The following is a 25,871-nucleotide window of genomic DNA, read 5'->3' on the forward strand; positions in this document are numbered from 1 at the left end:
AGAAAATCTCTTCTCACACAAATATGTAGTTAGGAGGAGGAGTATTTTAATTAAACAAACAATTTTTAATATTATTATAAAAATAATTTTGACCTCATGGGCTCTCTGAAGGGATGTTGCAGGCCCTGCCCCCTCAGGGATCTGCAGCCTATACTCTGAGAGCTGCTATACTAGGCCATGCTCCCTCTCTTTCTCTCCCTTGGAGGAACATTAGTATGATTAACCAATTGTTTTTCTTGAAGAGAAAGTTAAAATGCTATCATTACCTACCCACTCTCATTAGAGAAAATTACTAGTTGATTCATCAATCTTCCAAAACAATACCCTACTTCTTTTTATTGCTACTCAAAAACAAGAAAAAATGGAATTAATGGTAATTTATTTATTTGAAAGGATTATTGATTTGGAGCTGGAATGGATCTTGAAGGCCTTCTAGTTCAACCCTCTCATTTTATAGATGAGGAAACTGAAGAGGTTAAGTGGGAAAAGTTCTGTGAAACAGGTAGTGAAAGTATCATTATCCCCATTTTATAGATAAAGGAATTGAGGCCCTAAGAGTGATCTGGCCACATCTACACAGCTACAAAGTGCTGAGGCTGGAATTAGAAAACACATCTCTTTAACTCTAGATCTTGCACTTTTCCCAATATATCATTAGATATACAGGTTATTAATAAACAAAAGAAGTTATTTGAGAGGTTCTATTTCCATTTTCTAGAGATCTCTTCCAGTTCTTTCTCCTATTATTTTCAGTAAGATCAGTTTGAATATAATTGGAATGGATTTGATGTAGTTTCAGATGTAGCCAGGATATAATGGATAGAGTGATAAAGTTTGTCTTCCTGAGTTCAAATCTGATCTCATACATTTGTCAGTTTTATAACCTTTGGCAAGTCACTCAATATTATTTGCCTCATTTTACTCATCTGTAAAATAATCTGGAAAAGGAAATGGCAAACCACTTTAGTAACTTTGCCAAGAAAACCTCAAATGGGATCACCAAATGTTGGGCACGACTGAAAACAACTGGACAAGAAGATGATGTTTTTAAGGTCTTTTAGCACTGTGATACTCTCTTTTGTAAATACTTTTCTTCCATAAAGGATCACTATTTTAGTGTAGGATTTTTAAGAACTGACAAGATGTTTTCTTCAAAGAATGATCCCACAGACCTGAGATTCAGAGAGATTAAGTAAATTTATGAAGAATCATGGACTTAGAACTGGAAGAGATCTTGAAGATTATCTAGTTCAACTATTTAATTTCACATAAAAGAAACCTGAAGCCTAGAGGACATAAAGTATCTGCCCCAGCTCACAAAGCTAGTAAGCAGCAGAGAAAGGATTTGATTTCATGTTCTTTGGCTCCAAATTTACTATTGTTTCCACTATCACCCAATTCAGACTAGATCCCAGGTCTTTGGATTCTATAGCCCTTGCCTCAAAATAAGAAATTTTTAGAAGGAAAAAAAAATAGATAGCACTATAACTGCCCTATTAAAAAGAGTCATACTTGCAACAAACATTCCTCCTTGCCTCCACTCTCTAAGAAAACCCTGTTTGCCACAAGCACAAACTTCTACATAGAGCTTTTCCTGATATATCCACAGCTCATAAAGCCTCCCTTCTTCAAATTACCTATTATTTATTTGGTGTATATGTTTTGTACGCTTATTTACTGTATTTATACACTGTGTCTCCTGATACAATGTAAGGTTTTTGCAAAAAGGAACTGATTAATTTTTGTCACTGAATCCCCACAGTGCTTGACAGATAGCAGATGCTTAATCAAAGCTTGATTAATTTTTAAAATAGTAAATGTATACTTTTTTTGTAATATAAAAATGTGCGTCTATATGTACACACAAAATTAAAGTGAACTCAAAAAAATGGTGTCAGATGGAAAGATAAACAAATATTGGCACTTTCACAGCTATGGAAGATAATAAATTGGATCATTTCTACATGCCCTTTCCCTAATTCTATTCACCATACCCTTAAAGGGATCAGTTTCTTTGTAAATTCTACAGTTTCACTGAATCTTCTACCCCTTCCTGTCTCCTTTTTAATTCTAGGACATTGAGCTCCAACCTCCACATCATCTATCTCCAAGTGACATATGAGTCCCCCGGCACTGAGTCAAAGAATAAACTCTTCAGGGGCATTGCTTCCCAGGGATCTCCAAATCACCCCATCTCTTGGCCAGAGGAATTGAAGAAAAAAGGAAATAAGATGCTGCTCTCTAAAAGGATTGGTCAAAGAGGGAAGCAGTCCCAGAGAACTAGAGAAAGAAAAGTCTGTTTGCTTAACTTTGTTAACACCAGCAATAGGGATATCTGGCATAGGAGTCTCTACTGTGTGCCTGAGATCAAAGGGGAAGCTGTAGTTATTGTTCTGACTGCTTCTGAGAGGTCAATGTGGGTAAGGGAAAGTAAAACCTATAGTTAAACCAATAAGATAGGTAAAATCTGCAGCAGAGTTGGAAAGGAAATTTTCAGAAAATCACTATACTTTACAAGATTATACAATTTCAAACATTAATGGTCAAAAAAGTTCTTTATAGGCACCTAAAATCTGACTGTTCTATTTATGGGCTCCAGTTTTTTTCCAATGGGAACATGCAAAATGAGAGATATCTCTTTGATGACTGAAAAGAAGACTGAAAGCAAAAATCAAGGAACAAACTTGGATTCAATTAGAACACTACAGAAGATGAGAGCATTTTACTTACTTGCATTGTGCATGATAATACTTTATAAGATTCTGGAGTAGGTCAACACCCTTTTTTGTCTTGATTTCATTAACTTTAATGAGATACTGTGGAAATAAAACAGAACTTGATGTTGATAATTACAGGCTATGTCTTCATTTGCCTTCAGATGGTAGAGCACCAGCTTTTAATCCATACAATTTGAGGCACTGTTAACTAGTAAATCTTCACAGTTCCATTTAAGGAATGCTGATTTGGCATAACAATGAATCAAGGGTACACCAAATAAACTGAGTGATTAAGTTGTTAGCATTTTTTAAATACTAAAATTAGTCATTTGACAAGTTAAAGTCAAACACAGCAAAAACATTCCAGAATGATCAGAAATCCATTTTTTCCCTCTCATGTAGTCATAATAGGGCATGCTTTTATGTCATTTCTTATGTTACAAACTCATTTTTTAAAAAAATGGATATTTTACTTTTCTGAACAAATTGGGTATATGGTTAAAAAAAAAAAACCCAACAACAACATGCCAACAAACAATTGGAAATATTTTAGAAAACACATAACTTGTAAAATCCAGCATTCACCTTTCACACACAGTGCTCAACCCACCCCAGACTGTTCCCACAATCATCCAGCAGCTTAACAAGCAGCATTCAGGTTCTCACCCAATTAACTCCTCTTTTTTGCTTTTATTTTTAAGCATTCTAAAGATATCCTGACCGACTGCAACCTGAAGACTGAGAAAAAGAATTCCATGACATTCCTTCTTTGGCATCTGTGACCAATTTCAACAGAACTCACAGAATTTGAAGTTAAAGGACACTCAGGGTTTATTTAGTCCAATCCGCTCATTTCACAAATAAGGAAACTTAGACCCAGAGAAGCCACCTGACTTGTCTAGAGTTAGATAGGTAGCTATTAGCTGAGCTCAGATACGAGCCCAGCACTCTGTATAACTATTCCATACTAATTTCACAACTGTTTATGGTGGATAGTCAGTACTATGCCCTAACTATAGGAATTAGAATCCTAGCTTTGGTATCTATTTTATGAGTGACCATGGGTTAATTTCCCTTCTCAAAACCTCAGTTTCTTTATCAGTAAAATGACAGGATTGGACTAGATTACCTCAAAAATCCCTTTTAAGTTCTAGCCACAAAAAAAGGGAGAGTGGAATATTCAAAATAATTTTTTAAATTTTGTAATCAAACATACCTTGCGATTTTTTAACCAAATAAAAACCTGCTGATTAGCAGTAAGGAAAAGATATCAATTACAATTCTAGGCAAATTATCTTTTAGGAAATCTTTTCTTACTTCACACATCTGGAGCTGAAATAGGCGCCTTTCTTTCTCCATTTCTTCTGCTATTTCTGCTCCTGTTATCTCTGTGCGGATCATCCCATGCTGTTTTGCATGTTCTCTTTTTTCTTTTTCAATTTTTGTACTGTAATTAAAGTAGATGAGACCATAATCTTTTAAAAAGGACATTACTACTACTTTTCACTTAAAAAAGCCATTTTTCACTTACAAATTTCACAAGAGTTGAATTGAGTTAACCTGACATCCATTGTCCATCTTAATTCAATAGATAATTATTAATCATCTCTTATGTGCAAGGTATTAAGAGAGAGATTAATAAGTAAAGGACTCTTGATGAATTTATAATCAATTTGTGGAGATAAGACTTATATGAGGATTGCTGTCATACAAGAAATAAAGAGATAGCATGGTTCTATGTAGGGGGAAAAATGGTCTGGAGTCAAAGGACTTGGCTTTGTTTCCTAATTCTGACAATGAAAAGGATTGGAATGAATGACCTGTGAGGTCCTTCCAATTCTAATTTATTCATAATCACAACATTTATATAAGGAAAGGGCTTTGCAAATTTAAAAACACTATAAAAATGTGAAGGTTAAAAAAAATCAAACCAAGAAAACCCTCTCCTGTTCAACTTATTGCTAACTACTCCAGGGAACTATCCCTCATCTTTCCTCAAGAGTGTCTCCTGTGTGGCTCTATTAATACATTGTAGTTTTTTGTTTTTCTTTTCCTCTGTACTTATCTTTAAGGATTAATTAATTTATAGCTGAATGCAATAATACTTTATGCCATATCAGGTAGATAAGTGAGACTCTAGGACTAAAATTAGACTAGGACTAAAATTTCCTAAGGAGGGAAAAATCCCATCTCAAATTCTCTTATATTTTTGGTGCTTTTCCCCCTTCTAATTTTCTATTTATTATTAAGATCCAGTATAATTTTGTATTGTCTATTAAATAATTAGTCAACACACGGAAAATACTTATTATGAGTCAGGCCCTCAAGGAGTTGACAATCAAATGTTTAAATGAGAAATATACCTATGTTCAACTTTGGGGCAGTTAGATGGTACAATGGATAAATCACTGGACCTAGAGTTAAGACAATCTGAGTTCAAATTTTTACACCCTTATCCTGTGTAACCCTAGGGAAGTTACTTTGGTTTGCCTCAGTCTCCTCATCTGTAAAGTGGGAATAATAATAGCTCTTACCTCTCAGGGTTGTTATGAGAATTAAATGATATAATATTTATAAAGTACTTAACATACTGCCTAGCATATAGCAGGTATCATATAAATGTTAGCTATTATTGTTATTTAAAGATATTTATGTTGACATTTTATGTAGTACTGTAAGATTTACAAAAATACTTTTTTACTTATGTCATTAAAGTAAATATTTCCAACTATTGTTACTTGCCATTTTATAGATGAGAAAATTGAGTCATATAGAGATTAAATGACTTATTTAGATTAGCACAAGTGTCATAGTTTGACTCAAACCCAGATTTTCTTGATTTTATGTAAAATTAGTTGGCTTGTTTAATAATTTTTTCTTTTTTTTGTTTAATATTTTTGCCCCCCACATTCTACATTTGTAAAATAAGTATAAGAATATTTAACTCTTTAACCTCATAGAATTAAGACACATAAATATATCTATAATTAATTGTAGCCTTCTTGGGGGATGTTGGGGAAATGAAAAGAGGGAAAAAGGAATTAATTTTTAAAAATGCACAATGTAGAAAAGAAAACCTATACGGAAGCAAAGATCCTTGCCTCCCCTCCTTCACATCCATTTTATAAACGAGCAAAATAAAGCCCAGAAAGATAAATTACTTTGACCAATGTTATACAAGCACTAAAAGGGGCAGCTGGGTGGTATAGCTACCTAGGTACAGGACCTGGAATTTGGAAGAGCTTAGACACTTACTAGATATGTGTCTCTGGGCAACTTAACCCTGTTTACCTCAGTTTCCTTATCTGTGAAATGAGCTAGAGAAGGAAATGGCAAACCACTCTCATTTCTGCCAAGAAAATCCCAAATGGGATCATGAAAAGACTGGAAATAGTTAAAAAACTGATGGGCAGCATTTGAACTCAGATTCTCTGACTCCAAAATCCATTGTATCAGGCTGGCTCTGGGAGGAATAGCAATTGTAATACAAAAATAATAAATCACTCTAGAACCTTATCCCATTGGTATGAATGGCAGGAGTGAAAGGAAGCTATTATCTAAGTATATGGAGTACATTGTTTCATTTTTATAACTGCACACCATCCATGCTATTGCTCTGAGGAAATAAGTAATCAAACAAAAGATATTTAGAAACAATATCTTACATTTAGATAAAAGTTTTTATACTTATATTCTTGAAAAGGGTTTCATATACTTTCTCATATTACTTCAAATAACCATATGGGGAACTGGAAAGGTAGCCTTAACCATTTTGAAACAGAAAATTGAATCACAAAACTAGAACAGGAGCACCTCTTCTATGTATAATAGTAAAGACTGAATTAACTAACAAGTATTTATTTTTTTCTTCCACCCCATTCCCAATTTAAAAGGAAAAAAAAAACTTTTTAATAACTGTGGATAGTCAAGCAAAAGTATTTCCCATCTTATCCATGTCTAAAAATGTTGTGCTTTATTCTGAATTTTAAATCTATTATCATCATTAGAAAGTAGATAGCACAGATTCCTTATCAATCTTCTGGAATCATGGTTGGTCATTTCACTGATCAGAGTTCTATAGCTTTCCAAAGTTGTTAGTATTTACCGTGTTTTTGTATAAATCAGAAACGAGGTCTTGTAAGTCGTAATCCTATACACTTTCCACTATCTAACACTGTCCCCAAACTCATCTTTAGTATATATTCCTCCAAAACTTGGATTCTCTTTAGGGAGATGTACTTTATTAGTAAGAATTATTGTTAAAATGTAGTATAAAATCATGATTTAATAAAAATCCCTGAGTAAGCCAGACTTTTTGCCCCCTTTGCACTAAACTCTTAAGAGGTAAATATGAAAGCAAGAATGTTCCTTAAAAAAAAAAAATCAACTTCCAAGAAATAGCCTATGATTAGTATATGCTTAATCCCTATTTGCTCCAACTTCCATCCTGGGTAATGAGTAGTGACAATGAAATGGTACTGTGAAATATAAGTATAAGATCTTCAATCATCAAAGATATAATTATGCTCACTAACATAATACCATAACCAAGGAAGTAGACTTGAAGACATTTTGGAAAGATTTTTAGCCAGAAGAACCAAAATAAAAAGGGTTTTGTGGCTCACCTTTATTTATTTTCCCTTCAATTCTTTCTTTTACCTTTCCAAACCATTTTTTCAGCAACCAGGATTATGGAACAAGTGGTTACTGATTAATCAAAATAAATCTCACATTGAGTACTATTTCTGACTCACTGTATTAATTTGTATATTTAGAAATATTACAAGAATCTTTTGCTTCTTAGTTACTTTAGAATTGCAACCATCAAAATACAAAAAATATTACTAAAACATGCAGAAAGACAAAGTTTATTACATAAATAATGGTGAAAATAGCTCAAAAATGTTTTGATTCTTAACTTTACCTGATTTTTTTTTTTTGCATCTGTTTTCATACTGCTATTACTGCTGCCTACACAAAATTTTTTATCTTCTTATCTTAGCAATTGACAAAAATTATGGCCAGGAATAGCAGCTATCCTAAGATTTTTACCCTGGCTCTCAAGGCCTAGGTCTATTTAGTATCACTGGTACCTACTGGGAGTTTATCAGATATACCTATATTATCTAGACTGTGTGTCTACAACATATAGTACTTGCTCCAAACAAAGTGAAATACCATAAGCATACACACCAAACTAGCTACCCAGATTACTTTTCCCCCCATTACATAACAGAAACTATGATAAATATTATATAGCCACAGCAAGATACACACTTAAATAGTCCATAAATGTCAATCCATTAGAAGAAAGAATATAATTTCCATCATTAAAAAATGATAGCACTTGGGTGCCCAATGAAATATAAATGGCATGAAACTTTTCCAGGTTTCTTAAACTGACCAAAAACAGAACAAAGATTTTAAGAACACTGGCATGTATTGACCAAGAAAAAGTAGTCAAAATCTAATTGTTTGCCACTTTAACAATCACTTTCCCTTACGAAAATGATGCTTGAGTAAAAGATACTTACAATTTGGTCTCATAATCTTTCCAAGCTTTGTCAAATGGCTTCTTAAGGTCCTTAGGAAAGAGAAAATATATTGAAATTATGTTTATCTTTGTCTCAAGATAATTTTGAGGCAGGGTGTTCCAAAGCTGTTCATACACACACACGTATGGGTATCAGTATCATTATGTGTATGTATATAGCAGTTTATGATTTTCAAGCTTATGTGCAGCAAGGAGATAACCTTCATTTAATTTTTAGAACAACCCCCCATCAGAATGACAGGGTTAAATAAATATCATTAAATCTATTTAATAGGTAGAGAAATTAAGACTTAAGTCATAAAATAGTAAACTAATTGTATATAGCCAGAACAACAATCTAAGCCTAATGACTTATAGTTTCAGATTCTTGTAATCCTTTCTTGCAATTCCCTTTGAAGCTCCTAATTTCCAACTTTTTCCCCTCTTTTATTGTCAACTAACTTTTCAAACTGTCACTGCTACTAAACTTTTTATATGATTAATTTTCAATGTTCTACCTTCAAAAATAATTTTTTAAAAAATTATCTAACCTGAAATGGTGTACTTTTAAATATCAATTAACAAACAGTTAAATCATAAATCTGTGCCAGACACTATACTAGTACTTGAGGACCCAAAGAAAGGAAAAAAAAATAACAGTCCTGGCCTGGAGTTGTTCATATTCTAATGGGGAAAACAACATGTAAATATCAAGGTACATACAACATAGATACAGCATAAATGGAAGATAAAATAAAAGGGGAAAGTAAGCATTGGGGAAAGAATCTGCAGTGAGAAAGGGTGAACATACAGGGACTGTGAACTAGGGATCTGAATTAAGTCTTGGAAGCCAGGAAAGCTGAGAGCTAAAGAGACTGAAGCAAAAGTATTCCAGGCCAGGGAACAGTGCAAAGACCAAGATCATAGAGAGACAGAGAAAAGCAGACTGTAATAGAACTCAATGATCAGAAGGAGACCGTTGTGAAGGGTTTGAGATGCTCAATAAGGAACTTTATCTTTGATCCTTGCAGTAGGTAATAGAAAGTCACAGATGTATATTAGGAGGGAGAGGGATTTGTTACAGGATCAGGCCAATATTTTAAGGAAATCACTTTTAGCAAGCTAGAATGGAGTGGGGAGAAAACCCACACAAAATTACAGGCAAGAAGTAATAAGAGATTGAACTAGGGTGGTGGTTCTTTTAGTGGAGAGGAAACAATGTCATCAAATGATGTTTTAAAAAAAGAAATGAGAAGATCTGGCAACTGATCTTATGTGTGGGGTAAGTGATAGAAAAATTGAGGATGACCCCCCAATTTTTGAATTTTAGTGATTAGAAGCACTTCCCTCAACTGTAACAGGTAACAGAAAAGACAGATTTAAAGGAGAGTTAAAATACATAGTTGATCACTTACTCCTTTGACTCCTTTTAAGTCTCCTTTCAATAAGGAATCCAAGGTGAATATCACATTATGGCTTAGACCTTGGAGCTGTAGGGGAAAAGAATGAGAGTACCAGGTTAGTTTATTTTAGTTTTAAAATATGTGATTTTTTCACTTTTTTTGTTGTTTACTTGCATTTTGTTTTCTTTTTCATTTTTCCTGTTTTGATCTGATTTTTCTGGAGCAGCATTATATTTGTGGAACTATATCTAGAGGAATTGTACATACTCAACATGTATTGGATCATTTGCCAACTGGGAGAAGGGACAGAGTAAAAGAGGGGAAAAAAATAGAACACAGGGTTTTATAGGGGTGAATGTCAAAAATTATTCATGTATATATTTTGAAAATTAAAAGCTTTAATTTAAAAAAAACTTAATTTGAGAACTATAATAATGGTCATATCAGTCACTGTATTTGTGGCTGGAACTGCTCATTAATCAATTACAGATGACAAATTCTGTAAAAACAAAAAGAAGGCCCACGATGATCTTCAAAGACTCAAACAATTTATTTTGTTCTTTTACATTCTCTAAAGTTCCCTCTAGTTTTAACAATGTGTTTTAAGGTATAGGCTTCCCTTCCTAGCTCTAACAGTCTTATGTTCTGATACTCTTAAGTTTCTAATTCTACTATTCTTTAGTCTCAAGTTTAGGACATTCACTTTTCCTTCATTATGATTACATGAAAATATGTTTCAGGATACATCTCAGGGCTAAAAATTTTAAGCTTGTTACATAGGAAAGTGAGTCTGATTGAAAAGGGGGGAAAAATCCCATAGTGATCAGGCCAAAAGGGAAGTAGCCAAAATAATTACTCCCTCTAGTGGCAAAGTGATCATCTGTCTCAGATGATTTATATGGAAAATAAAGGGGCAGAAGGAGTATACAAAATACTTCATATCTCATGGTCCACAATATCAGGGAAATCTGTTAAATTTTGAGTGGCAGGTAAATTGGATAATAACAGGGGTAGGATATACTTGTGATTTCACTGATAGAGGAAATCCCCTCTCTTACTCTAAGCTGGCTTCTCTGAAACTTAGTCTTAGAAAGCTTCCTTGAGAACTGAGAGATGCTCAGGATTATACAGCTTAGTAAATTCTGTATGTCACTAACTGAGGCACTAGAATTTGAGGGAAGTTAGGTGACCCACCAAATGTCACAGAACTGGCTCAGTTAAGTATACACTGGAAATTGTTGGGGCCAGGATATCTCAGGGTTTTTTCACTCAATGTCAATAGGAATTGAACCAGAACATTATGTGGATTGAAATAGATAAAAAAGCAGAGCATAATTTGAAGGGAAAAAAATCAAACCTTCTACATTAAAATTAAGCATTTCTGAAGAAATACAGCAGAAAATAGTGAATTTTAATAATAAAACTACTCTTTCCCAGATAGAGTGGCATTTTTGGGTGTTCCTTGATCTTTAAATTAGATGACTTCTATTTAGATGACATGCATTGGTATTGAAACCTGATCACCTTCAAATTATATCAATAAAAAAGATAAAGTGCTAATTTGCCACTCATAGAAACATGTGGGAAACATTGCTTAGAGGGAATAAGAATGAGCTGGATCTCTAAGCAATATGTAAGGCAGGAGACAAAGAGGATCAATACTAATTGGTATTTAAATGAATAAACATTAAAGAAAGGACAAAAAAAAAAAAAAAGAAAAATGTAACAGTTTTCCCAAGATCAATTTCTAGTTCAATAACTCAGTACCTATTACATATGATCTACAGGATAAAAGATTGCATTCCATATTTTTTTTTGGAGTTTGCATAGAATTGACAATGACTTCTGGATGGTGAGTGTAAACCCCAAAGTGTGAAAGTCTTCATGTATGGGCAACATCTATTCTTTAAGGTCAAGATGTATTGAACATTTGGTCATTTGGTAATTATACAGATATGTGTGTTTATGCATATTTGCAATGGTAAATCATAGATCTTTTAAAATTCTTAAAAACTTTACAAGGATTATTTTTTCTTCTTTACACAAAGTTAAGCACAAAGGAGTTGCCTCAATTGTAATCTGGCAATATGATAATTCAGAATTCAATAGAATATGCATGATTATTATACAAAATGTGGTACAGTGGATAGAGTGCCAATCCTGGAGTTAGGAAGACATAACTTCTGAGTTCAAATCTGATCTTAGACACTTATTAACCATGTGACCTTGGATAAGTCATTTAACCCTGTTTGCCTCAGTTTCCTCATCTGTAAAATGAGCTGGAAATGCTAAACTCCAGAATCTCTGCCAAGAAAACCTCAAATGGGATAACAAAGAGTTGAACATGACTGAAAATAATAGAACAATAACAACAACAAAGTACATATGTTTGTATCTACACCCCAATATAACAAAAATGAATTACATGTCAACATGTATGAAATTGTTCTTCCCCAGATAGAGTACAAATATACAAGAATGGTGCATCTTAGTGTGAGTTCTACTTTATTAGTTTACTAAATTATAACTTTTATTGAAGTAAATACACATACACACTTACATCCTTCAGGTGATATTCAAAAGGCTGTATATCTTAAGGGAAGGGAAGCTAGGATTTGTGATTTCATCAATGTAGGGAGAACCCAATGGAGACACTTCTACTAATATAGATTAGTCTACTCTGCAATGTAATCTAATAAGCCCAGGATATAATGTGATTTAACTCTTTTTTTCTATCACCAAAGCCCTAAACCATTCCTAGCCATGGTCAAGTAGAAATTTGGGGATTCTGAAGTCCCTACCAATGTTAATTCCTATAAAATGATGGAATGGTTTCTTGAATATGGGCCAGAAAATAGGCTTTATGTCTGTTGTCTAAGGACCAGCCTTGCTAAATTCTGAGTGACAGCACAAGGTTGGTCCCAGAAAAATGAACTTTCTACTTCTAGCAACTCTCAAAAACCATCTCCTGAGTCACAGGGGATTTGACATCTATCCAGTAGGAGGATGCATATTGAACTAAATCAAAATCTCTGAAGTAAACAATTTCTCAAAACAATAACTTAGAAAAATCCTTCAGGAACAGTTAAATCCTCAACTCTCATATTATTAAAAAAGCTATATACCATGACAACAGAAAAATTCTAGTAAATGTTTTAATCAAGAAGAAAATGTTTTAGTGTGCACAAAACCTGAAAAAGATATAGCAGACTTCTGAATGTTGTCTGTGTTAGAATAAATTTTAAAGGGAAGAATGTGAAATTAAAAAAACAAAAACAAAAAACCAATCTTTTCATAGATCATATCTGGCCCTTGGTTTCCTAAGGGTTCTTAAAAAATTAGACTAGTTGAAGAACATCCCATTTGCTTGTAGAAGAAGCAGGATTGGTCTCATAATGACCTCTTATGCCCATCCCTTAAAGCAAAAAGCTTTTCTCTTCATTTCAAGAAAAAAAGAAAAATAAAGGAATTATGGTTAAGAAAGGAAGAGATGAGGTAAGGAGCTGACTTTGAAGAAATTGTGGGGAATGGAAGGGAGAGGCAGTACTAAGTTAGGATGGGTTGAGACCACAGCTATTTTATTTTCATGGTTTGCCTCATGTTGACAACTCCTAGAATTTATGGCAACTGCAAAATAAACTTCATTTAGACACTGCATTCTATGAATGTGAGGCAATAAATTTTAAGAGCTATTAACAAGGTTGTGAAGCACACTGCTTACTCATACATACTATATTTATTTTTAAAGGAAATAGAGAATAATTCAGTTTAACTTTTACTAAATACCTAGTATACGGCCTAATATTGGAAGGCCCTGCTTTTAGCCAACAAAATCTATGCTAGAATAGCAGGGAGTAGACCCAGAAAACCTCTGGTTATTAGACCATGGCTAAAAGGGGAAAATAATCATTCTTCACATCCTCCATTCCCATTTAGGAGTATGGAAAATCATAGGATTAAGTACCTAGACAGGGGATGGCTCTTCACTTTTCAGACAATTCCAAACTGTGAAGTCTATATTGTGGTCTCCTTACCCACTTCACACTGAAATCTGGACTCTCTTTCTAGGCCCTTTTATTGCCTGAAACCAGACTTCTACATCATTTACTGATTAATTCTAAACCATGCTGTCTACTGACAATCTAAATGTACCTCACCTCTTTTTAACTTTCTTTTTATGTGCTGTTTTCTCCTATTATATTTCATTAAGAACCTAAAAATCTAACAAGTAGAGTCATAATTATGAATCCCAGCTTAATGTTCCTTATAAGAAAACCTCCTCTTCCTAGTCTTTGCCTTTCCTCCATGCTTGGAAAGTATTCCTATCAGTCTCTGCCTCTCAATATTCCATTTTCTTCAAAACTCAGTTCAGGTTCTATCTTCTACATAAATCCTTCAATCACCTCCTTCTCCAAATGCTAGTGCTTTTTTTTTCTTTTCAAATTACCTTGTATTTATTTTGTTTATATTTATATTATGTGCATGATGTCCTGTCTGATAGAATGCACTCTAAGGGCAGAGACTATTTTATTGTTCTCTCCGTGTCTCTAACACCTATCAGAAGGCCTATGCTAATAAATTCTTGTTGACTGATTAATCCTCCACTGATAATTCAAATTAATAATATACATTTTGATTCTATTCATTTTCATCTTGATTTAATTCCCTAATGAATACTGCCTTTTAACTACTTGCTTTGGCTTTCAGAGAAACTCTAGAATTTCCAGATACTTGACTGGCAGGGCTGACCACGGATCTCTACTATTTACTACTTTATAGACTCTTCCCTAGCCAAGTTCCTTCTAGTTTAATGAGGAACCAAACTTGAATAAGGCTTTTCAAGGGCTGCAGCATCCTGAAGTTCAGACACGAGAGACATTTATTTGTCTCTTTCCAGGCCACATAATGTCAATTGCTTCAAGCTTTAATACCTGCAACAGGAAGGAGGAACTGGCCCATAAAAAATTAACACATTCCCCATAAAACTGAGTAAACATGACAGCTTTTTACAAAAGGGTTCTCAACCTTTGGGTCTGATGAAAAAATGCAAATAGAAAACCTGAGCTTAGTCAGATGCTTGCTAGGATTATATAAGAGTTTGAAAGATACAAAGAACTTCTTAACAGTCAAACATTTATTGAATACCTACCATTTAATGAAGGCTTCCATATTATGTACTGATAGGATGAATAAGAAACAGTCTATTCTCTCGAGTTTCTGTTCTCATAGGTAAGATAGTATATACAGAAAAATATCTATAGTATAAGGCAACAGGAGATAAGATCTATAAAATGCTAAGGGATGTCAGAGGAGAGAAAATATCAAAAAAAGTACAGGGAAGATACATGGAGAAGGTGACATTTGAATTGGATCTTAAAGGAGGGATTTCTAGAACTAGAGATGGAGGATAGGTGAAAGGTATAGTGTGAGAAAAGATCTGGGGTTGGCAAAGTACAAGACATTTTCAGAAAGGTTAAATAATAAAGTTTGGATGTGAGGTAATAATACAGCAATAATTTATTAAGCATCTGTTCCAGGTATTGTGGCTAAACTGAAGATAGGACAAGTCAAACAATGTCTTCCCTTAAGGCACTTAGATTTATTGAGAAAAATCAATAATAAGTAAGTAAATGAATGAATGAATATACACACACACGTACAAACTAGATTTAAGGCAGTTTTGGGAGGAAGATATTAGTATTTGGAGAAGAGAGGAAGGAATTAAGTCAGGCTTCATGAAGAATACAACAGTAAGTTGAACATTAAAAAAATAAGGAATTCACAGAAGTAGAGGTGAGGAAGGAATGCATTCCAGATAAAAGAGTCAGAATTTGCAAAGGTACATGGAAGGAGGAATATAGAGTGATGTATAAGAAATAGTAGAAAGGGCAGTTTGTTTTGACAGTAGAGAATATAAAGAGGAATCATGTGAAGTAAAGCTAAAAAGGGAGGTTAGAGCTAGATATTGAATGGGAAATTGAAGAATCACTTCCCCTCCTCTCCTCTCCCCACTAAGTTATTTTCCTCTATTTTGTATGTTTTTGTTTTTGTTTTTTTAATGTGTCTACTTAAATAGACATTGTCTCTCTCATCATAATGTAAGCTTCAAGGACAAGGACTTTTTTCTTTTTGCATTCCTTTGTAGGTCTGTTGCTTAGCATTGTACCCAGCACATAGCAAACACTTAATAAATGCTTGGTGAATAAGAATAAATCAGTTTTCCTTAAAATAATATCTCAAACCATCAGCAAGTATTATATGTAATGGAAGTAAATTAGAAGCATTAGCTATAAGATCAGGAGTGAATAAGGATGCCCATTATTACCATTATTCAATATTGTACTAGAAATGTTAAGTTTTAGCAATAGAAGAAAAAAGAAATGGAAAAAATTAGAGTAGGTAATGAAGAAACAAAACTATCAATCTTTACAACTGAAATGATGGTTTGTTTAGAGAATTCTCCAAAAAACTACTTGAAACAATTAACAACTTTATCAAAGTTGCAGGATATAAAATAAACTGACATAAATCATTAGCATTTCTATATATTACCAACAAAGTTCAACAGCAAGGGACAGAAAGAGAAATTCCATTTAAAATAATTATAAGAAATATAAAATATTTGGGAGTCCACCTGCCAAGACAAACCCAGGAATTTTATGAATACAATTACAAAACACTTTTTTTTTTCTCACACAAAGTCAGATCTAATAACCTGGAAAATATCAATTGTTCATGGGTAGACCAAGCTAATATAATAAAAATGGTAATTCTACCTTAATTAATCTACTCATTCAGTGTTATACCAACCAAATTGCCAAAAAAAAATTTTTTTATAAAGCTAGAAAAATAACAACAAAATTCATCTGGAAGAACAAAAGGCCAAAAATATCAAGGGAATTAATGGAAAAAAATGCAAAGGAAGGTGACTTAGCTGTTCCAGACCTAAAGCAGTGGTCATCAAAATCATCATCATTAGCTAAGAAATAGGTAGATTAGTGGAATAGGTTAGATACACAAGACATAATAGTCAATCACTATAGTAATTTGATAAACCCCCAAACTCCAGTTTCTGGGATAAGAACTCATTGTCTGACAAAAATCACTGGGAAAACAAGAAAATAGTATGGCTAAAACTAGGCAGAGACCCATATTTCACACCCTAAACCAAGATAAGGTCAAAATGGGGTCATGATTTAGACAAAAAAGGTGATACTATATATACATTAGTAGAGCAAGGAATAGTTTGCCTAGCAGATCTTTGGAGAAGGGAGGAATTTATGACTAATAAAGAAATAGAGAACATTGGGAAAAGCAAAATCAATAATTTTGATTATATTAAATTCAAAAAGTTTTACACAAGCAAAATGAATGCAGCCAAAATTAGAAGGGAAACAGAAAACTGGGAAATAATTTTTATATAGTGTTTCTAATAAAGCCCTCATTTCTGAATCAGATTTATTATTATTATTATTATTTTGATGAGGCAACTGGGGCTAAGAGACTTGGGTAAGATCACACAGCTAGTAACTGTTAAATGTCTGAGGCTGGATTTGAACTCAGGACCTCCTGACTTGAGGGTTAGTGTTCTATCTATTATATCATCTAACTGCCCACTAAAGGCCTCATTTCTAAAATAAAGAGAACTGAGTGAAATTTATAATAATACAAATCATTCCCCAATTGATAAATGGTCAAAGGATATGAAAGACAGTTTTCAGATAAAGAAAGTAAAGCTTTCTATAGTCATATGAAAAAATGCTCTAAATCACAATTGAGTAGAGAAATGCAAATTAAAATCACTCTGACGTATCACCTCACATCTATCAAATTGGCTAAGCTGACTCAGGAAGAGATAATGACAAATCAAACTGGCTAAGCTGACTCAGGAAAAGATAATGACAAATCTTGGAAGGGACGTGGGGAAATTGGAACACTAACACATAATTGTGAAGTGATCCAGCCATTTCAGAGAGTAATTTGGAATATACCCAAAGGGCTGTAAAAACCTTGCATACCCTTTGAACCAGCAGTGTCACTGCTGGGTCTGAATCCCAAAGAGATCATAAAAGAAGGAAAAGAACCCACGTACAATAATATTTGTAGTAGATCTTTCGTGGTGATGAGGAATTGGAAATTGAGTAGATGCCTATTAATTGGGGAATGGCTGAATAAATTATAGCATATGAATGTAATGGAATATTATTGTTGTACAAGAAATGATGAGCAGGCTGATTTCAGAAGAGCCTGGAAAGACTCATATGAACTGATGCTGAGTGCAGTGAGCAGAACCAGGAGAATATTGTACATAATAATAGCAAGATTACATGACAATCAATTTAATTCCTCTCAGCAACACATAGATCTAAGACAATTTCAATAGACTTGAGATAAAGAATGCCATCCACATCCAAAGAGAGACCTATGAAGACTGAATGTGGATCAAAGCCTAGCAGTTTCATCTATTTTTGTTGTTGTTTTTTCCTTTCTCTTGTTTTTTTTCCCCCTTTTGATTTGATTTTTTTTGCATAATATGACAAATATGGAAATATGTTTAGATGATTTAAACATGTTTAACTTATATCAGGTTGCTTGCCGCTCTCAGTGTAGGGGAGAGGACAGGAAAGGGAGGAAAATTTGGAACACAAGGTTTTGCAAAGATGAATGTCGAAAATTATCTTTGTATTTTGAAAAATACTATTAAAAGAAAAAAAAGAATGTTGAAAACTATCTTTATATGTAATTGGAAACATAAAATACTACTGAAATCTTAAAAAATGCTTGCTGATAGACTGATGATAAAGGGCCATATTTTGAGGGAGGCAATTATGATTTACAGCATTGCTGTAGGAAGATCAACTTTTGCAATAGTGTGCTTGATGGATTGAAGAGAGACATGACGAAAGGTGGAAAATCAAGTAAAAAAAACTATTATAGTAAAATAGTCTGAGGAAGAGATAGAATCTTGAATCAGTTTCACATAATTGGTAAATTATAATTACTATCTGTGCAATTTTGGCTAAGTTCCCTAATCTCTCTGGTTTCAATTTCTTTCTCCATAAAAGGAAGAGTTTGGACCATATGACATTTAATGTCCTTTTTCAACTCTAAATCAGGTGATCCTCCACTATGAAAGTATTAAAGCCAAAAGGAAAAGTGAGATCTTGTAGAGACTATAAATATTTCTTGTTGCCTTTTTTTTAAAACATCATATTCATTTCTCCTTAACTTCATCTCTCCTATACAAAATTTGTCCTTGAAACACAAAGCATTTAAATACAATAAATAAAAGTTAGCTGACACAGTGATAATATTTGAAGACATATCTATATTAATGTATATACTTTCCTTTTTCTTGGATCTCATACTTCTCTAAGAAGCATGTCATCATGCTGGCCAGTCCTATATTGTGTTACATCCCATTCAGTCATCTGCAAGGACACCAGAGTCTGCCAGTAGAGACATATCCATTTGCCCAGTGTCTATGTGTATATCTAGTCTCCCACCTGCCAATCTTGACTTCTTATTCAGGGAAAAATCAAGGCAAATCAATATTAATAAGACAATTAGAAATGGTATGATTACTTAGTGTCTTGTGGCTGTATTCACAGCTTGTGAGATTGCCTATTCTTCCTGGGTCACTCCTCTCAAACTATATATGCATCTTCCTAGTTAGAGAGTAAACTTCTTGAGGAAAGGGATTGTTCAGTCATTGTAATCCATTAGTTCTACTGCCTTTTAGTGCCATCATTTACATTATTACAATCACTGTATAGATTATCTCAAAAGTTTTGATACAGTTTTAAAGCTTTAGTTAAAGCTTGAATGAATGAAGTTATCAATAAACACCATGACTTTTGGGATACTTTCTTTATACTACATCCCTTCTTAAATGCTTCCCATGTTTCTCTAAATTCCTCATATTCATTGTTTCATAGGATAATAGATTTTGAGATTTGTTAGAGATTTCAAAGCTCATCTAGTCCAACCAATACACAAAAAGAATTCCAAAGGGGAAAAAAAAAACTCAGCAAGTGGTTGTCTAGTCTCTGAAAAGCTTTAAAAAGTAGGGAATCCTACTCTTTTTGAGAAGCTCCATTCCACTCTGAACAGCTGGAATGTGGTATCTCAAAAGGTGGTACATTTCTTTATTAAATATTTCATTACATTCAGATATAAATGACTCAGTGGATAGAGCACTAGAATAAACTCCTGGGAAGACCTGAGTTCAAGTCTAGTCCAAGATACTTACTAGATGTTTGACCCTGGGCAAGTCACTTAACCCTTTTTGTCTCAGTTTCCTCCTTTGAAAATGAATTGGAGGAAGAAGCAACAAACCTCCAATAAAGTCATGAAAGATTGGACATGACTGAATAACAACAACATTGATCAGCTACTTCAATAAATGGACACCGTGTTTATTTCCAGTTTAGTTTTAGTTTTTTGTTTGTTTGTTTTTTTGGCTATCTAGGTATTCATATCTTGCTATGAATAGAAAAGATCCTATGTTCATGGCATATTTCTGTCATTCACCTCCTGGAAGCATGTGTCTGATAGTGTACAAATCCATTTTAATCAAGTATCTACAATCAACAGTCTGTTCTTCTTGCTGGGAAAGTATTTATGAAACTTGACCTTGTCTATCAACAACTGATTGCTGATGACATAATCACTGACAAAATAGAAGGCTTTCAAGGGAAGAAGCTGGCTAGGATGGTGAAGAATCAAAAGAAGAAAAATTAAAGGGAAACAGTGATCACTGTCTTCAAGTCCATAAAGGGTAATAGGAAAAGGGGCTCTCTTCTGTGTTGATAAGAAACCAAAACTAGGACCAATGAGTAGAAATTAGAAGGAATGGATAGAGCACCAGCCCTGAAGTCGGGAGAACCTAAATTCAAATCTTGACCTCAGACACTTGATACTTCCTAGCTGTGTGATCTTAGGCAAGTCACGTAACCCCAGTTGCCTCAGGGGAAAAAAATAGAAGGAAGGAAAATATTCACTTAATTGATACAAGCAAAGACTTTCTAAGTATAGATGACTAATCAATAGAATGGGGTATACTGTGAAGTAATTAGAAAAAAAAGTCCAAGAAAAGAAACATTGGTACTATTCAAGTCTACTTATGGACTCGGGTGTCAAAATCATAAGATGTAAAGTAATTGACTTGCCCCTAAGGAAAAAAAAAAAGAAGCTTATGATTTAAGAGAAGAAGTTCTTTAAGGGGCTCAATAATTCAATTATTTTCCCTGCTAAATATTTTTTAAATTTAAATTTGTACTTTGAAAATTCTGAATTTAAAAAAATCAATAAATGTTTTCACATGCACAGAACAGAAAATAAAGGTTGCACATGAAACCGCTTATGTCTACTAGGTAAAGCTTTTATTTCAATAAAAATACTCAAAGTTTCAAAATTCTCCTACTTTGCTGCTGGGCCTTGAATTGCATTAAATTTTTATAATACACATATACCTATATAAAAGCATACATGCACACATACATATGTATAGGGGCAACGATAACCTTTAGTTATTCTTTTAGAGAAAAGGGACAGGTAGGTGGTTCAGTGGACAGAGTGTGGGACTGGAGTCAGAAGATTCATCTTCCCGAGTTCGGATCTGACCTGAGACACTTAACTGAGTGACAAGTCATGTAACTGCCTCAGTGTCGTCATATGTAAAATGAGATGGAGAAGAAAATGGTAAGCTGTCCAAAATCTTTGACAAGAAAACATTAAGTAGGATCACAGAAAATTGGATAAGACTGAAAAACAATAATAGTTAACTTCTAGCTAATTAAAATACAGCGCTTTAAAGTATACAAAGTTCTTAACTATCATCTCATTTGATTCTCACAACCCTGGGAGGTAGGTACTGCTATATTCCCTATTTTTTAAAATTTTCAGATGTGAAAACTGAAGCGGACAGAGGTTATGTTATTTGTCCTGGATTGCACAGTTAAAAAGAATCCGAAACAGGAACCAAACTCTCTCTACTGTACCACTCAACTTCTTATATATCCCTTCCAATAATGGGATCTTAATATGACCTCAAACTTAAAAATCACATTAATAATAAGAGCCCCCTAAGAGATAAAACTGAAATTCTAGTTAGTCCCAACTATAGAAATGAGCAAATGTTTGGAAGTATAAAGATCAATTCTCTCAGAAACAAATTGATCACAAAATTTATATCTTAGGGCATCTTCTGATGCCATGAATAAAGCTTAGCAATGTGTTTGGACTTGGGGGACATGGGGAAAAGGAACAAGAATGAGAAAATCTTGAGTTCAGAGAAAGTCTTGAGAATGAATACTCATGTGTGTAGTTACCTAAATTCATATACTTAGGGGCAAATAAGAAATAGAATGTACTTTGTCATGACTTCATTATTTTTTTCCTTGTGAATGACCATAGCAAGGCTAAAAAAACCCAAAGAAACCCAAACATGATAATAAATAATAAAAGCTGACATTTATGCATCCCTTCATGTTAGTTAAGAGCTCTATGTTCATCACCTATTTTGATAAGCCTAAAATTGAAGTAAGATTACAAAAATACAAGCTCCTCTAAATTCTCGGTTTCCTTTGTTTCATTATTTTCCCTATGTGCATCCCATAATTGTGAATGTACCCTCAGGGTCAGTCTAGTGTCCTTGTTCTTTTTTCCACATACTTTCTTCTTTAGAGAACCCATCAGTTTTAATGCTTCTCTTGATAATGATGATTCTCAGATCTATATATTCAGTCCTAGTGTCTTTCCCAAATTCTTCTCCTAGACCATCAATTGCCTATGGAGTAAATTGAACTACCTGTCCCTGAAATCATCTCTAACTCAACATTAGCCAAAGAAAAATCATTTCCTTTTTTCACAAAATCATTCCCTTTTTGAACTTCTCTATTTCTGCTGAGGGCACCAGCATTCAATTAATAGCCACGGAGGCATCCTTGACTTCCCACTTGACCAGATTCTACAAATCCAATTCTGCCACATCACCATTTCCTATTTCTCCTTTTTTGCACCTCAGAAAGCCACCATCACTTAATACTTTTTACTTGAGCCACTCAAACATACTCCTAATTGACATTTCTGTTTCAAGCTTCTTTTTTCTCCAAATTCATCCTTTACAATGTTAACAAAATAAAATTACCTCCAAGATCAAATACAAACTAATAAAAAAAATCAAACACTAATACAAAAATAAATCTTCACAAACTAATTCCAATTCCACTTACCAGACTTATTATACATTACTCTCCTTCAGATACTCTGGCTCATTCCTATCATTCCTATTATTTTCCCCATGTATAACATTCTACCTCTATGCAGTTGCACAAGCTGTCCATAATGCTTGTAATGAACTCCTTTGTACCTCTACCTTTTGGAATCCTCAGCTTTCTTCAAAGCTCAACTATTTCCTACATAAGACTTTTTCTTATCTGCTCTCCTCCCCAACCCCCAAGAAGGAATAACAGGAATTTTTGGCATCTTCTAAAAATAACTGCCTTGCAATTAGTTTGTAAATATTTTTATGTACACATTGTCCTGCCCTATAGAGTATAAACTCCTTAAGGATAAAAGCTATTTCATTTTTCGATTTTTAGCCAGATAGAAGGAACTTAATAAATGCTTGCTTGACTGATTAGCTGGAAATCAGATCTATAGCTTCAGTAATTACAGAAAATGAAAAACAGATTGGAATTTGATCCAGTAGGGGGAGTATTGATACTGACAAGATCAGTGATGTGCCATTGTGAGAAAAACACAGGATTTAAGAGCTGAGTGACCTGCATTTTAATCCTTGCTCTGACACATATTAGTAGCTATACAATCCTAGACAAATCACTTAGCTTCCGAACCTCAGTATCCATATCTATTAATTAGGAATAATAATACTTGTGCTACCTAGCAACATCACCATCAGCACCATCAGCACCACTACCAGCATTTTCATAGTGCTTTAGGGTTTGCAAAGTGCTTTACAAATTTTAACTTGTTTGATCTTCTCATTTTGGCTTCCCCTGGAGGTGGATATGTTGATTATCTCAACTACACAGAAAAGGAAATGGAGGCAGAAGTTTTAACTGAGATACAGTATCTCAGGTAGAATTTACACTCAGGTTTTCCTGAGAAGTCTGACATTCTATACACTCACAGAATGACTTTATGAGAAGGATCTGAATGCTATGCTTTCTAGTCTTTGATTCTGAAGTTTTCTTAATTTAAAGTTATATTTGTTTGTGGTATATAGAGAGCAAGAGGGAAGGAGGGAGAGAGAGAGAAAGAGAGAGAGAGAGAGAGAGAGAGAGAGAGAGAGAGAGAGAGAGAGAGAGAGCGCGCACACGCGCAATGAATTCTATTCTTGACCTAAAGCAAGCTTGGGTAATTAAAACTAAAGCTACCAGAAAAGCCTGAGCTTGCAACAGAAGTGCTTCCATAGCTAATTACAACATAGCTAAGGCAACACAATAATTGCATTTAATTCCTATAGTAGTTTGCATTATCCTTAATGGATCTTTTAAATAACAGTTTTCACATCTATTGAATAATTATTTTCATTCATGCTACTAAAATTCTGTTGATTACTTCATTTCCAGTTCGTCTGCTTCAATTTATTGTTCTTTTGTGATAGATTAATATTATTTCTAAGCCTGAAATTACTAAGAATCAAAAACTGCATGATGTCAGATATCTCTACCAATTAGCTTTGCACTGGATACATCTAAAAGAGACATTTTTGCAGTTTGTTTTTCTTTAAAAAAAAAAATCCAAAATGTAAATAATGCCTAATTATAGAATATATAAACTTTTTATCATTAGGAAAGTTCCAGTGCCATTATATTCCTCTAAAATTTATGTTTTCATTACTAGTACAGCAAAAAGCTTGTTTGCTAATTTGGATTGCCCAGTGGGATTTGCAATAATTCTACCAGGGATGATCCTGAAGTTATCCTTACTCTGTAAAAATAGGGAAAATTAAATTAAAGGAGTGAGGAATAGCCTTTAATCTATTTAAGTTAACATTATTTTTAAAGTACATAGGATTTATTTTGCTTATCCAAACATAGTACCTGTTAAGAAAATCACTAATCATTCTTATACTTTGTTACAGCATATGCTCATTGGTTCTAGTTGTTAGTTTGAATCACTCTACTGACTTGAATGAAAACTGTATTTTGAATCCCATGGAATACTAGTTAGCTCATTTAATAAATTAGAATATGTTAGGAGAAACCCATATGTAGAGGTTTAATGGATGGCTGATTACTCAAAGAAAAGACTAAGAACAAGAAGACCAGATTAGAATTCCAAGGACGAGTTTGAATCCCAGGTTGGCTACTTAGTACTCGTGTGTAAATCCTATGATCCTATATAGAAAGTCATTATCTTAGTAAAGAAAATAATAAAAGACAATAATATAGAGATCATTTTGAACATTTGAGAGGCTAATATGGAGCTAATCGTTATCACAGATTTACAGTTACAAGGGACTACTGTGATCTGACCTTCTCATTTTACAGATGAAGAATTTGAAGTTAGGACAGGGGAACTAACTTAACTAAGGTAATAATAGGTGGCATTATTAATAGGTAGTAGTCAAACTCCTGTGCTCTGAGCCCAAATCCCATAGCCTTTCAACAGCAGCAAGAACTAATATCAATGGGTAGAAGTTGCAATTTAATTCAATAAATATTTTCCAAATAGCTATTACACACATGTAATATGCTTGGTGCTGGGGAGAGACAAAGAAAAGATAAATGAGGAGGCAGAGATGAGTTCAAACTAAGGAAGAATTTTCTATCAATAGAGATTGTTCAACCATGAAAAGCATCTTGCCTCAGGAAGCAGGGTGCTTCCCCTTCCTCATCACAGAAAGCTGCAGGACAGTAAATGAGAGTCATTGTAAAAAAGATTCCTGGACATAAAGGTGATCTCTAAAGTCCTTTTAATTCTTAAGATTTCATGTGTTAACATCAATGAAATGTTGAACTCTGGAGCGAGCAAAGGGTCTGTGAACTGACAGTAATATAGTTTTCTGTGTGTGGATGGCAAGTTATGAAAAAATGTACATAGAATAAATTAGTCTTTTCCCTAGTGTCTTGAATGTACTGTTTTTTATTAACCAATATACCTTCTGTTTTTATATATTTATACTTATTATATAGCTACCTCACAGTTTAAGGTTGTATTGATGCAGGAATGACTACCCGTTAAAGT

At 33.7% G+C, this 25,871-nt stretch overlaps 1 protein-coding gene across 7 annotated transcripts in view; it reads right to left on the bottom strand.

Moving 5' to 3' along the window:
- The window catches only part of ASAP1 (ArfGAP with SH3 domain, ankyrin repeat and PH domain 1), a 459,738-nt gene that overhangs the window by 124,488 nt on the left and 309,379 nt on the right, over window positions 1–25,871 (bottom strand). For all 7 annotated transcript variants that reach the window (XM_031947203.1, XM_031947200.1, XM_031947198.1 and 4 more), the window contains 4 exons: window positions 9,666–9,740; window positions 8,252–8,301; window positions 4,035–4,164; window positions 2,731–2,816 (listed from right to left, as the gene is read on the bottom strand). In XM_031947203.1, the coding sequence (XP_031803063.1) occupies window positions 2,731–2,816; window positions 4,035–4,164; window positions 8,252–8,301; window positions 9,666–9,740 (341 nt within the window). The remainder of the gene's footprint in view (window positions 1–2,730; window positions 2,817–4,034; window positions 4,165–8,251; window positions 8,302–9,665; window positions 9,741–25,871) is intronic.

Source organism: Sarcophilus harrisii, chromosome 1 (assembly GCF_902635505.1).
Source record: "Sarcophilus harrisii chromosome 1, mSarHar1.11, whole genome shotgun sequence".
Lineage (NCBI taxonomy): Eukaryota > Metazoa > Chordata > Mammalia > Dasyuromorphia > Dasyuridae > Sarcophilus > Sarcophilus harrisii.